We start from the raw sequence: 14689 nt of genomic DNA, 5'->3' as shown, positions 1-14689 counted from the left end.
CACGCCATAGTATTACTCAGATAACCTATTAAAATACTGTAAAAGGCCCAGCAGACCCAGATCATCTCTGGCTGCTTGCATCAATACACCTGTCAATGAATATGACCTCAACCGAAGTCAGACAATCCAGGTGAATTAATTATTTTTTTAAAAGTTCACCCAGCTCACTGTTACGAGCAGTAAAACTACCCATAGAGGCCAGACTGCTTTATTAGCAGGCTGTAAATATGTTATTTAACATTGTAAAGTTGGACATTATAACACGGGAGTCTTTGTGAACTGATGCTTTTGGAGCCAGCCTCAAGTGGCCATTAGTGGAACTGCAGTTTTTGCGGGACTCGATTTTTCCACTCTGGAGACTGCACTGTGGTAAAACAGAGTAAAGAAACCCCCTTTTTCAGTAATAGCCAGCAAACACAGTCTAATTTCATGGTTGGTGGCACAGAATGTTTTTCTTTAAATAAAATATTTGTGACATACAACAGCATGATGTACTCTTTCCTATTAGCCAATCTGAAGGCAGTATGGAATTACCGGACCCTGCATCAAACAATGCAGACGGTAACTGCACAATATGGATACATTGCAGAAAGAAATGTTGACTAAAACCATTGTATGCTTTCACAAGAACTCTAAATAAATATAGTAATAAATTTACCTGTAATGTTTCTATATTACAAATGACATGAGATTTGATTTTAAATACTGGAATTTTATTCCTATAACTTATTACATTTAAACTTCTACTTGAGCACAGCTTGTGTAGTTCTTCCACAACTGCATATACGTGAACACAGGGAAAAAAGCAATACCAAGTGCTTATACTTATTTCTACCTCAGCTTGAATCCGTATTAAGGATAAAATGATTAAGTAAAATGACCTTATTTTCTTCTCTGTAAATGTACTGTGTGATGTGTTTGTTTGTGACTACACTGCCCCAGATGTGACCACTTGCTTCACAGCCACAGTCAAATTGAGCTACAAGCTTACACCATATGGCACAGTTTTCAGTCCATACTCAATGGGCTCTATAGATCCCGTCAGCACCAGAGGAATTCTGCGCATCTGTCCTGGCCCAGCTGTGAGGAGTCCCCGCGATCGGAGAAGCCCACCCGTTGGGGGGGAAGGGTGCGTGTGTGACTACTTTCACTGCTGGCTAATTCAACAAAGTTTCTATACAGTGGCCAACAACACAAGTGTGAAATATTTATCAGGGACCTGACAAAAAAGATGAAAAATAAATGAAAGCCCCGTTTTCATGGTCTTCCAGATTCTCAAAGATTTCTTGATGAAATTTACATGAGATTTTGTTTCATGTGTGCACAATCTCTAATGGCCCCCTTCAGTGGTAGTGCATGTGTGACCAGTGAGGCATTCAACTTGAAAAACATAATGTTAAAAATCCTCACACCGCTTGCGTGAGGGATGTCTTCACTGAGAAAGCAGTTGCAAACACTTTGACCGGGCACAAACTCCATGGATCAGAACTAACACAGAGGCCCTGCAAAAGGGATGTATTGCAGTAACACTGCTGTCTTAATCACTAACAGGAAGACAGGCAAAGTTTTTCTTTTTTTTCTCTTTTTAAACACAAGACCCAGGATACTCTCCGTGTTGCCCAACTTCCGCGGATATGATTAACACATCCAGCCTCAGGAACATTTCAGGACAGTGAGACTTCAGGCAAACCGTGGTTGTGGTGCTCAAACGTGATCACACTGCCCTCTGTGGATCGCATGGGATCGGATATGTCACTGCAGCCTAGAGATAAACTTATTGCTTACTGTCACACTCTGAGACAAAAACTTGTGGAGATGTGTGTGTGTGATATATACATTTATTAGGGACAAAAACAATTTCGATGCAGTTAACTGAAAAAGACCAAACAGATGACAAGCATTAAGTCATAATTCGACTGTGAATGTGTATCCTTGATGTGAAATACTAGAATTTAAATGGAAAACAGGGCTTCAACTGGAAAATGGTTTGTGTATAATACACACTACCTAACACTGGATCACAAAGCAACAGAACAAAATCAGCCTGACCGGCACAAACACCTGAAAATGACCAAAAAGCTGAACGCAGATGGCAAATTCTCTCAGTACAAAGTGGGAACGAGGTAAGGTTTTCTTCATTTTTTCTTCATGTTACGACACCCTGACCTTTACAAGTAGTGTTGAAAAACCTCAAAACAACAGACCACTAGCACAGAGACTAACACTTACACCCATAAAAGAGGCACCTGTTCACCTGTGCAATCCAATATGACTGAACTAAGCTGATACAGAGGGTTAAAATAACTATTTAACTGGTAGCCAATAAAAAGGTCCTTTTCTCTTCTTTAATTCTGTTTTCCTTGTCATTTATGGAAGCCCTGTTTTTCGTAGGCAAACAAATACAACTGAATTCAGCTCTTCATCACACAGATAAGGCCAACTTCCCATCATAGGGATATTTGGCAATATATGGGGAAAAAACAGAAAGACTGCATTAAAGAGACCCGTCTTATAGTTTTCAGCTTTTTCACGAGACTGTCATTCTTTGTTTTTAGTCCTGGGTCCTCCCACTTTGTCGGGTTTGTGCAGAACAAAGAAAGCATTTAACGTCTTTACATTTTCCATTTCTTTCAACACCCAGAACCTGAACGGAGACAAAGAAAAGTTTAACGCCCACATCCAAAGGTTTTATTCCACTCTTCATACAGCTCCAAGTCCTTTGATGACACACTGGGACGTACAGTCTTCAGGGCGTCGTGGAAGTCACTGTAGATGATGGGTCGCACCTGATCCGCGGTGATGGTGGCGATGTCACTGAGCTGGATGCTGCGTATGGGCCCCAGTGCTGCCTCTCGACACAGCTGAGTCATATCGGCTCCGGAGAAGCCCTCCGTGGCTGTCACCACCCTCTCCACCTCGCTTTCTCCCAGCTGGTTTTTCTCCTGAGCCATGAGGTTTGTCACTATCTGGCGTCGGGCAGTCGCTTCGGGCAGGGGGATGTATAACCGCTTTGCCAGGCGTCGTCGTGCTGCCTCGTCGATCTCCTGGGGCCGGTTGGTGGCACCCACCACCAGGATTCGGTCCTCTGCTGCAGTGGCCGCTCCATCTAGCTGGACCAGAAACTCTGTTTTTATCCTGCGCGAGGAGTCGTGCTCACCGTCCGTCCGCTGGGACAGCAGGGAGTCGATTTCATCGATGAAAATAACAGCAGGCTGGTGGCAGCGGGCAATGGCAAACAGAGCTCGCACCATTTTCTCTCCTTCACCCACCCACTTGGATGTGAGTGATGAGGCGCTGATGCTAAAGAAAGTGGCACCTGATTGACAGGCAATACATTTACCTATCAGAGTTTTTCCAGTTCCTGGCGGTCCAAACAGCAGGATGCCTTTGGGTGGGCCACGGAGGCCAGTAAAGATGTCAGGTCGCAGCATGGGCCAAACCACAATTTCCTTTATGGTAGTTTTGGCGAACTCCAGACCTGCTATGTCGTCCCAGCCCACCGGAGGCCCGTGGTCCATGATCTCACTCATGATCAGCTCGATTATCTTTGGCTCAAAGTTTTTCAGACGCTCGTCCAGGATTTGAGGTTCCTGATTGGAATTACGGCTCGCCACACTTCCCTCCTCTTCCTGTCGTGGAATGGGAGACACAAATTTTGAAAATGCACCTCGAGGCCTGTTGGCGCCCAGAGATTTCTTCACAGTTGCCGCCATCCCAGGGGCCTGACCTCTCTGAGGCTGATGGGAGTGCTTTCGCTGCTGGTCAACAACAAACTGCTCACGAGCTGTTTTGAAGGTGGTAACAGCCCGTGGGTCTGATGACACCTGACTGCCATTTTGCTCCCTGCCAACATCACCTCCGTCTGTGTTGTAAAAATGTTTCCGCTTCGATGTGTTGGAGGTGGGAAAGAAGGAGGACTGATAGTGCTGCGTGACCCCTGCGGGGCCAGGGTTTACATGTGGGAGAGCTGGAGAAGGGCAACTAAACACAGACTGTGGCTGAGCTGGAGGTCGGGAGAATGAGGGTGGATTGACTGAAATCCCTTCGTGACTGCTGGGCCTTTCCACAGAAACATTAGCAGGGATACTGGCTGCGATTTTAACCTCTGATTTAAGCTGCGGTGGTTGCACAGTTTTAAAGGGAGGAGTGAGAGAGCTACCTTTACCCTCTTGCCCCACAGTTATGTTAATGTCAGCTGGTGCCACCACAAAGCTCTCACCTCCTGTCTTTGCCTGAATTGTTTTCTGAACACTGGGCAACTCCAGCACGCTCTCTGCAGTGAGGGATGACTCCCATTTGTCGCTGTAGTTCTTCTGACTGCGGGCCAGATGGAGCGCGCTTTCTGCATAGTTGTTGAGCCCTGTGCGCGGGTCGTCCGAGTCCAACACTGCAGCGTAGCGCTCCGAGTAGGTCCTGAGCAGGCTGGCCATGCCGGCCTGAGAGAGCTGGGAGCTTGCCCATGCATACTGAATGGAGAGGATGTGGGCCCGGTAGGCATCGGCCGTCTGTTCAGGTGTACAGCTGCCAGATGAAATGTCAAAGGACCTCTTCTGCCATTCGTCCAGGTGTGCGCCACTCATGCCTGGCCTGCTCCAGCCTGGTGAAGACGAAGGGACAAGAGTTATTAAAAATACATGACCCCAGTAAATGCCAAGGCACAAATCTCCCCAAAACCCATACAGAGAAAAAGCTGACACTTAATTACGTTACATAAATAACCATGTATGCAGTAACACTGAGTTATAGTGATTTTGATATAAATGAAAGGAATTAAAAAACAAATAAACACGTGATTTGAATCCAGCTTTAAAAATGGTAGGCCACACTCATTAGCATTGAAACTGAACAGCCTTCATCCTTCGCCCATGTCTTTAATACTCCACATGTCCCAGCTGAGATAAACTCTAAATACAACATTTCGTTTTCTCAGACTTAAATAAAACTCCTTCATCCCCACATAAAGCAACATACAACTGCCTCCCTGAGCATTATCTCCAACGATGAATAGTCAGTGACAAGGCTAAAAGTAATCTGAATCTCTGTATATGTAGCTGAACCACGGAGAGCTGCAGTAAAAACAGGTTATCAGTCTCGATGCACCCAACTTGTCTGAACTGTTATCTGAAAATGCGCCACAACAAACAACAGTATTCATAATGGACGTCACTTACTATTACTGATATCTTGTCAAAAAATTATAAAAAATATATGAATACACTCGTAACAACTTTTGTAATGCACTTTAACTCGATGTTTACAGTAGCGGTAATTCCCGCCTCTAGTTTGTTCTCCCTCCCGAAACTAGGACTTCCTGTCTCGTTCCAATTCGCTCTCAAAAAATCTACAACTGTGGCCGTCGCATAACTTTTCACCTAATACAGGGAACCAGCACAAAGAAGCAACGATCTTAGTTTTTGAATACATAAAACATTGAATAATGATGACGAGACTGGGACATTAAAGTAAACGAAATGAAGCAACTAAGTTTTTTACATGTTGGAACGAGACCCATAAGTTGTCACAAGTAGGGAGTGCTCCATTTATCCTCCAGTTCCGCCCAGTCCAGGCTACAAAAGCTAATACACCTCGTTATCAAATTTCACGAAAAGTTTCGTGATTGATGTTAGTTATTTTAAGAATTAAGAGGAACTTAATATAAAACGTGGAGCGATTTTTCTTCAGTTTCAAGACTTTTTTCTGCGGACTATGTTGCCAACAGTACACAGGTCTGCTAATTTTAGTGAGGTCTACGACGCCATCTCCTGGCTACAATACGCATATGGCATTGCCGCTTTAGAGTCTTTCATTCTGGGAAATGTAGTTCTCTTGTCATTGAACTTCATCCAGACTTTGAATTAAATCAAAATCGAGTTTAAGTGAAGTAGATTTTTTTTATACATATCGAATTCATTTTGTGTTAAATTGCTTTAAAAATATAAAATAAACATTTAAACAGATATTATCCTGGACATCACTCTGTTAATAAACTACACTAACCACAACGGTTGCGCGGTGGTGTTTATGCTGTCGACGGTGGATGACAGGGTTTGCTGCTGATTTTCAGAGAATAAAGCGCACGCCGGCGGTGGGAGAATAGCCCGTGTTTGTGATATTGTGCAGCAAACTATCCACTTAGTTAATGTTTCCGCTCCTTGTGACTTTTTCCTTTGCATTTGAGGACAAATACCGGAAGTGTCTCGTAGATAACTGTTAGCAATTGTCGCAGACCGTTAGCTATAACGTTAGCTAATCCGGAGACGGGATGTAAATTTATCCAGACGGGACCAGCCCCAGTAGCCGGTATCAGCAGTCAGTCACTCCCTTGTGTGGGGCTTCTGAAATAACCCTGTGCCGACTTATGTGAAATTGCTTTACGTGGCATGGTGTTTTATATATAATACATATTAGCCACGGAGTGCTGAAATTAATCTTCCGAGCACCAGTTTGAGTTAACTGGGAAGTGTGGAGGGGATATGACTGACTCATCATCATGGCACGGACAGAGGAGATAACCCCAACCGTTCTGTCTGCTGCAGTGCCAACCCGGCAGCCGCACAACTAGCCAGACAGCTAAGTTACTCACACACTAAACCGTTTTGATTAAACCTCTGACCCCCTGTCGCAGCGGCATTATGAACGCCCCTATGTACACCTTTGTTTCCCGTGACGACAACAGTACTGTTTATGCTGAAGTTTCCAAAATCCTCCTCTCAACCGGGCAATGGAAGAGGCTGAAAAGAGACAATCCCAGATTCAACTTGATGCTGGGTGAGCGGAACAGATTACCCTTTGGGCGTTTAGGTAAGTCAGACTTTCTTTCTTGTTTCTTAAGAATTGTTTTCGGGCTATTTTTGGTGTCCACCCTTTCTGGATGAGAAAGCAGCTGTGACTGTGCAGGGCTGCATCCTGTGGAAAGATTGTCTCTCTTATTGAGAGTTTCTGTGCACTGTGCATGCGGATTTATGAACAGACGGTAAAGCATCTTCACTGTGACCTTACAGGCCATGAACCCGGACTGATGCAGCTGGTGAATTACTACAGGGGGGCAGACAAGCTTTGCAGAAAGGCATCCTTGGTCAAGTGTGTGCAAATCTGTCATTCCTGCCATCATTCATGTTACTGACACTGCAGTTTATTACATGACCACTTTCCTTCTGACCCCTTTCTTAAACACTAGGCTAATAAAGACCAGCCCAGAGCTGTCTGACTCCAGTAACTGGTTTCCAGAGTCCTACATCATCTATCCCACTAACCTCAACACACCTGTTGCTCCTGCTATGAATGGCATCAGCCATCTGAAGAGCAATCCGAAGACAGATGAGCGGGAAGTTTTCTTGGCCTCCTATAACGCTAAGAAAGAAAGAGCAGAGGGTACAGTGTGGATAGCCAAGTCCTCTGCTGGAGCTAAAGGTGATATCTATATTTAGTATTTAATTGGTTAAAAACAAGACACTAGTTGGAAGCTTATATATATATATATATATATATATATATATATATATATATATATATATATATATATATATATCTGTAAATGTGTGTGTGTTTTTCTTCTTGTTTTCTATTACTACAGGTGCTGGTATTTTGATATCCCATGATGCTAATGAGTTGCTGGACTATATTGACAATCAGGGACAGGTTCATGTTATTCAGAAGTACTTGGAGAAGCCTCTGCTTCTTGAGCCGGGACATCGGAAATTTGACATCAGGCAGGTTTTTTTTTTTTCTTTTTCTTTTTTTTTGCCAAACTTAAAGCCACAGAGAAAGCACTGCTATGTCCCAACTTAACAGCTTAGCTTTATGTTTATGCTATTGCTAGGAGCTGGGTGCTAGTGGACCATCAGTATAACATCTACTTATACCGCGAGGGCGTGCTGCGGACCTCCTCGGAGCCCTACAACAGCTCAGACCTGCAGGACATGACCAGCCACCTGACTAACCACTGCATCCAGAAAGAGCACTCCCAGAACTACGGCCGATACGAGGAGGGGAACGAAATGTTCTTCGACGAGTTCAGGCTGTACCTGCTGAACACTCACAACGTCACGCTGGAGACCACCATATTACCTCAGATAAAGCAGACCATAAAGTAGGCAACTATTTTGCTATTGTTTTTATTATTAGTTCTTAGATAAAAAGCTGAGCTTAGCTTTTTTTATGCCACACTAAAAGGCAAAATATTATTATTTTTTTTAAAATTAGAAATCAGACATAATGCCTCTCCGTGAATCGCTACCTTATCATGGTGAAGGGGTTTGTGTGTCCCAGGGATCCCAGGGGCTATGTTGTCTGGGGGCTTTTGCCCCCTGGTAGGGTCTCCCATGGCAAATTGGTCCTGGGTGAGGGACCAGACAAAGAGCGATTCAGAAGACCCTTATGAAGAAAACATCAAGGGAACAGTTTACACTGCCCGGGATAGGGTTACCGGGGCCCCGCCCTGGAGCCAGGCCCGGGGAGGGTGCCCGAGGGAAATTGGGTTAAGGCTGCCAGCCGTGCCAGCGCCATCTTACCCTTCCGACCATACATACATATTCCCGTTTTCCTCCTGAATCCTGCTGGTTTTTACCTCTTTAACACATAAAACTTCCAAAACATCACCTGACCAAGCTACAATTTAAGTTAAAGCACACTCTATCAGCTCGGTAATATGATGATTGAGTCCATGTGAGAGTAATTGTCCAGAGAATTCATAGAGAGGGTGGGTATCATGTGTCCTACCTCTTTAGTGCTCCAGTCTGAGAGCTCTCTTGTCCAAACTGCACAGAGTATTCCTAGCTGAGAACATGTCTGATGTGGACTTTCGCTTGTTGTGCTACAACATGCAAAATAGGAACTTTGAACAATTCCTGGACCTGATCCTCCCAACATTATAATAGGGGTTCATGTTTTCACTCTCGCTTATCTACTCCTTGCTTGCTTGTAGTTACCCTTCTTGCGTCCTGTGTGAATAAAAACACAGCTTTAAACCTATGCTGTGGTTTTGTACAGGAAAAGGAAGATTGTGGTTTTTAGCAGAACCTCTTTTTGTAACTGTTTTTTAACAGATATATGAGTGGTTTTACACCACTTTGCATATAATTATTGGTGATTATTAATTTGTGAATCTCTTCCAAAGCATGTCTTTGTTCTTTCTTCATCCACTCGCCCCCAACCGGTTGCAGCAGATGGCCGCCCCTCCCCGAGCCTGGTTCTGCTGGAGGTTTCTTCCTGTTAAAAGGGAGTTTTTCCTTCCCACTTTTGCCACGTGCTTGCTCATAGGGGGTCATCTGATTGGTCGGGTTTTCTTTGTATTATTGAAAGGCCATATAGCGCCCAATCACAACTCCTAAAAACTGTCGGTGTGCGATTAAACCTCATATACTGGTGTTAATAACAGCAGTATACAACCATTACTGTTGTGAAAACGTGACTGATGTTTGGCAAATGCTGGTTGCTCTCATCACTCAAAGAGACTTTGTTATAAAAGGATGATCGGTGAAGATTTTGGATGTCTGGTTTCACAGGAGCTGTCTGACATGCATCGAGTCCGCAATCAGCACCAAGCACCTGTCCTACCAGAGCTTCCAGCTTTTTGGATTTGATTTCATGGTGGACGAGAACTTCAAAGTGTGGCTCATTGAAATCAACGGCGCTCCAGCCTGTGCACAGTCAGTACCTTCCATGTTACGTGTCCTTTAGCAATGTTTTTCCATCTAAAATATAACAAATTTCACATCTGTTTAAAATTTGAAATGTTTATTATTATTTTTATTATTGTTATTATTTATCCTTTCCTAATGCAGGAAACTATATCCAGAGTTATGTCAAGGCATTGTGGACGTGGCCATTTCCAGTGTCTTCACCCTAAATAGCGGCGACTCCTCATCTGCGTCCTCTTCTCCTTACTCGTCCTCCCCATCTTCCTCCTCCCTGTTCACCACCAACTCCTGTTCCTCTCCCAAACTGAGAGCACCTCTCCACGTGGGTCCTTTCACTCGCCTGTAAGCACAAATATGCCCCCTCCCTTTTTCTTCTGTGCTAGAAGCTTCTTCCATCTCCCCCATCCTCATTGGTCGCACGTGCCGCCTCTCTGCACCCTGAGATGCTACACATGCGAGCAAGCTGCCGAGCCGCTCCTTCGTACTTTTGCACACGTTGGCCCAAGGGAGACTTTCTCTTTAGGGACTTCTCTGAACTGCAGGAAAGATCCGTGCGCTCCTGATTATGCATATTTTGAATGCGAGGATGGCAATGAACTGGTCAGTAAATGTTCTCAGAGTTTCTGAACGATGACGGGCATCCCCAAGCAGATTGGTCGAAGTGGTGAAAGTCGCAGAGACGCTCCAACTGAGACTGTAGTGCCTTACATTTCCAACCACTCTCCCTTAAAAAAAACCTGCCAGTTAGCTTGCTCTGTTACAGTAACCTGTACTCGTTCTTTAAGCTTTTGCACTGTTGCTCACTGAAGTCATGTTAAGTCCACAAGAAAATAGCATAAAACAAGGCATTTGACATTTTAGTGAGCTTATGGAGGTTTGAGTGCTGTTTAATCATCAGACACTTCTTGTTTTTCTGTTTTTGTTTTTAATCACTTTTTATAACTGACTTACAAACAAGTTTGTTTGAAAAATATTAGACATGATCAAGAAGCTCTAGAGACTGAAGGATGAAGGCTCTGGTGTGTTACGCTAACACTACTTGTCTGATTGAGCTAAAGGATGGCCTTGAAACTGAACATTCCTCCTGACTTGACCATGTGGACACTACATCAGGGCAGCTGGGTGGCATAAGTGAGCAGGGAGACTGTGCTTCAGCTGTAAACCCGGGAGCGAGTCTGCTACAGGGACCTCTCAGTGGCGTAAAGGGAAAAATCCTCGTTAGTTATTCTGTAATCAATTTGTTTTATGTGATCTGAAGAGAGCATATTTGTGTGAAAGCATGTAGCATACAAGCCCTAACCCACAGCTCTGTTTGCTGTAAAGAACTCTGTGTTTTCTCTCTGATAGACTGTTATTGTAAAGTGTAAAGTAGGTCTTTGTTATTGAGCTGGTGAAGTGAGCGTAGAGTAGCTTGTACAGAGTGTCTTACTGCTTCTTAAACATGTTTAACGACCCCATTAAAGGACACTTGGAAAAGATAGCAAAGCTGATAAAATGCTTGTTTCCCGGTGTGTTGAAAAACACACTGTGGTGAGCATTACCACATCGTCATTACCAAAGAAAAGTCAGCGGTGTTAAGGAAGTCCCAATACAGTGGTTAATTTCATAATAACTTGGACTTGTTTCGCTTTGTGGGGTCTTTAAATATTTGACCTTTTCATTCGAACGAAATCTTTGTGAGTAGACAAGATTTTAGAGGTGTTCCCGTCCAAGACGACTTGTGTCAAATCTGTTTTGTGTTACTGCTCGTTAGAAATGATTGTCAGATTGTTCAGTTGTTGTCTTTTATTAGATTGAAATAGTTGACAGTTGCACATTCATGTGTTTCTAGGGGCTCGTTTGATTCCCTTAAAAAAAGGAAAAGAAACAAAAACACCCTTTTGTTGAAATATGTGAGGTTTTGTGTCCCAATAATTAAGGTGAATCATCAAAACATTTCATTCTTTCTTTTCTTTTTTTACTCTGTGTTTACAAGAAGACTCGAGAATGAAGGATGTGTAAGAGACTGAAGTTAATACGAAGAGAAAACAAAATCTTAGTATTGTTTTTAAATCTGTAGGGACATTTCCATCAAAGGGAAGGGTTCCTTAGAGGGAACTGTATATTGTTTTTTTTGTAGTTGTTTTTTTAAAAGGCGTTTAAATGCACCTTTATTTTTTTTTTGTACCGGGGTAAATTTGCCTCTTTCATTAGAAAACCTCATTGATGTCATTTCCTCTTACTTAGTGTTTTTGTACATGTGACTCATTTTCTCATGTTTTCCTTGTGTGTTTTATATCTCTACTTTCTCATCTTTACCAAAGATTATCCTGCTGCATTTTCAGTGTTACACCTTTTGTAGTGAACAGATTGTCACAGACCTGACTCGAAAGCAAGCATCATGATCAGAGGAATGTGTGCTGTTTTTTTTGTTTTCTTGTTTTTTGTTGTTGTTGTTGTTGGGTTATGATTTATTGGAAATCTGCATGAACGTTTGTCTTTATCAGAGACAATATTATTAGAATAAAACATGTTACTGCTTCTGTCATGCAAACATTTCTGCACATCCACGTGTTGGGCTGCATTTCTGATGTGCATTTCAGGCTTCTGAGCAACACTGAAGAAGATGAGGGAAGCAGAGTGGTCTGTGAACGCAGCTCGCAGACGAGCTACAGAACGTTCAGAAATGACCCAGACCTTTGGTAGGTGGATGGTGAAATAATACGACACTAATAAAAGTTCAGTTTTTGTTTCTAAATTTTGCCTCTCTGCTGTGAGACTGGTTATTAACTAATGTTTTTTTGATTTGTCTTTGAACGCCTCGCAGATTAGTTAAAAAGAGAAAATGTGTCTAATCCATTTGTTAGGTGTGACTTCTTTTATCATGGGAAAAGTCCACATGAGTAGGTTATCATGCAGATGAACCACACACCCGCACATAGTTATCTTATATTTCTTCCTTCTTTTATTACTCATGGTTTTCTTCTGAAATTTGGCTTCTCTCTGACATAAGTTGACCTCATTTGCCCCCAGGAGGTGTACCCACATGATCTTAAACAGGGACATTCAACCAGCTTTGCGTGAAGAAATTCCTTTTAAACTAGTTAACCAGGAAATGAAACAAATTATTAAAATTTTATCTAATAATCTTAGCCAAGATAGCAGTGAAAGAACTGATATGTGGCACAGCTGCATCATCTGTCCGTTGTTTTGTTCTAACCCACTGAGATATATGTAGGGTCATGTGATCTTAGATGCTATATAAACATACAATACATACATACAAACACAAACTTATGTGGGGTTGCTTTTACTAAAAAATCACTATCCACGATGTGAAAAAACACGAGGGAAATAATTATTTGATCCCCTGATTGAATTTGCAAGATTGCTTACTTCTTTGGAAGTGAGCAATCTTTTAGACTAGTTTCATTTTGATGGAGAGAGACAGAATATCAACCAAACTTCCAAGGAAAGAGATGACATGAATGTTATAAATTGGTCTGCATGTCACAGAACATGACTTGGTGGCGAAATCTTTGTTGGCAACTACCAACAGCGCCAAGCAGTAAGACATTTCTTGTAGTTGGTCACCAGGTTTGGCCACATCAGGAGGGATTTTGGGCCACTCTTCTTCAGAGAAACTCAGAATCATTTTGGTTTCTTGGCTGCTGCTTCGCAACTCAAAGCTTCAGCTCCCTCCACAAATTCTCTCTAGGACTGAGGTCTGAAGACAACTCCATGATCAGAGAGAAAGGAGGAGCTCTGCACACCTTTACTTGTATGTGTTGATATTTGTGTATTTTTATGATTTAACATAAAACCACTGAAACATCCTTTAGTCTGTTGCACATCTGTAGTCACAGAAATCACAGCCTCAGTATTTACACTCTGTTTCGACCACAAACCTTGGTCCAAACCTTCTCCTGGACATCCAGCTGAGGTGAAATTGGAGCCCACATTAATTCCTTTTATGTGAACATTTCTGAGATCCTGCATTCACCATCCCACGAGCTTCCTTCCAAGGATGTTGAATGTGAAAAATGCTAACAGTTCACTTAATTATCCAAATTTCACACAAACTAGCACTTTAACTGCTCTTAAAAAACAAGTCAATGTCCTTGTCCAGTTTAGAGCTGGGGCTTTGTAACAAACAGAAAGAGTGGGACAGACTGGATTGTCCCATGACTGAGACATCAGCCAGCAAAGACGGGCATGGAGAAGACACCTAGAAACAGAGCTGCAATCACTCATTTTATGGTGTGTTCTTAATGCATAGGTGGGCTTCGGACTCACAGATGGGTCAGCCTATTATTCACGTTTCAACTGAAGGAGGAAGAAGGACACCAAACCAGGGAGTTTCCAGATGTTGTGATGGCCTTTTCTTTCGTTTCTGCAGTACAGAAAGGTAACTTACAGGCCAGTCAGGCAAGCAGGCCATCGCATTGCCACATGTTCTCAAGTTGTAACTTGAGATCTCTCTGAAGGAATTTTCCCTCTTTTTTTTTTTAAATCTTGTACGTATATCAAAGTTTATTACATGGGAAGGCAATGAAGTCACTGCCTGTATCAGATATACAAAAAAGACTTGTCACATAAGTAATGTCGTCAGAGCGAGGTGTGGAGAGGATTACTTGTATGGATTGTGTATGTAAAAGGAAAAGAGTAACATCAGAATCACAATGACATCATTGCGTGTGTTTTGAATCTCTACCTGTTTCATCTGGGTCTTCTTCCTGCACAGTCATCTCAACAAAATTACACAAAAACCCCCAAATGTGCACTCTGCCACAGGCTCCCAGATGACTGATTGATTCCCCTATTAAAAGCAATATTAAAACATCACATATTTATGTGTGTGATCTTTTACCGTTATTAAAAAAATGGTATTGCTTACCGAACCAGCAGTAACACTAGAGACAGCTTTGACCACGAAGCACTGTATGTGACTCATAAGCTGCTTTTCAGCAGTTTCCAATAAAAAAAAAAAAAACTTTCCATAATTACAGGTTTATTCTTCAGTAACTGAATGACGTTGTGAGGGGGAACACAAACTCCACAACAAAACACTT

General features: G+C 42.7%; 2 protein-coding genes across 4 annotated transcripts; one reads left to right on the top strand and one right to left on the bottom strand.

The window, feature by feature from the left end:
* Nucleotides 1–1822: 1822 nt before the first annotated feature.
* On the bottom strand, nt 1823–6286 carry fignl1 (fidgetin-like 1). 3 transcript variants are annotated; one of them, XM_086258436.1, is made up of 2 exons: nt 5998–6286; nt 1823–4597 (listed from the first exon to the last, which is right to left on the bottom strand). In XM_086258436.1, exon 2 carries the CDS (start codon nt 4578–4580, stop codon nt 2667–2669), a length of 1914 nt encoding a protein of 637 aa, XP_086114562.1. In that variant the 5' UTR covers nt 4581–4597; nt 5998–6286; the 3' UTR covers nt 1823–2666. The 3 variants fall into 3 exon arrangements, with proteins under 3 accessions (XP_086114562.1, XP_086114560.1, XP_086114561.1); XM_086258434.1 differs by lacking the exon at nt 5998–6286 and adding an exon at nt 5494–5739; XM_086258435.1 differs by lacking the exon at nt 5998–6286 and adding an exon at nt 5172–5465.
* Nucleotides 6019–12375, top strand: ttl (tubulin tyrosine ligase). Its single transcript, XM_086258437.1, has 7 exons — nt 6019–6801; nt 7002–7080; nt 7178–7410; nt 7574–7709; nt 7820–8089; nt 9504–9647; nt 9783–12375. Exons 1-7 carry the CDS (start codon nt 6633–6635, stop codon nt 9982–9984), a joined length of 1233 nt encoding a protein of 410 aa, XP_086114563.1. The 5' UTR covers nt 6019–6632; the 3' UTR covers nt 9985–12375.
* Nucleotides 12376–14689: the final 2314 nt, after the last annotated feature.

Source organism: Aulonocara sp. 'chitande type north' Nkhata Bay, linkage group LG13, assembly GCF_057382095.1.
Source record: "Aulonocara sp. 'chitande type north' Nkhata Bay isolate Kocher_YH1m ecotype deep benthic linkage group LG13, A_spYH_male_GT1.1, whole genome shotgun sequence".
Taxonomy (NCBI): Eukaryota; Metazoa; Chordata; class Actinopteri; order Cichliformes; family Cichlidae; genus Aulonocara; species Aulonocara sp. 'chitande type north' Nkhata Bay.
This window is presented reverse-complemented; position numbering and strand designations above follow the sequence as displayed.

Bases quoted from the DNA above. Each gene is read 5' to 3' on its own strand.
- ttl (XM_086258437.1), top strand. From the start codon at position 6,633: ATGAACGCCCCTATGTACACCTTTGTTTCCCGTGACGACAACAGTACT. The intron at 7,081-7,177 runs GTGTGTGCAAAT...CTTAAACACTAG, and splicing joins AGAAAGGCATCCTTGGTCAA to GCTAATAAAGACCAGCCCAG. The intron at 9,648-9,782 runs GTCAGTACCTTC...TTCCTAATGCAG, and splicing joins GGCGCTCCAGCCTGTGCACA to GAAACTATATCCAGAGTTAT.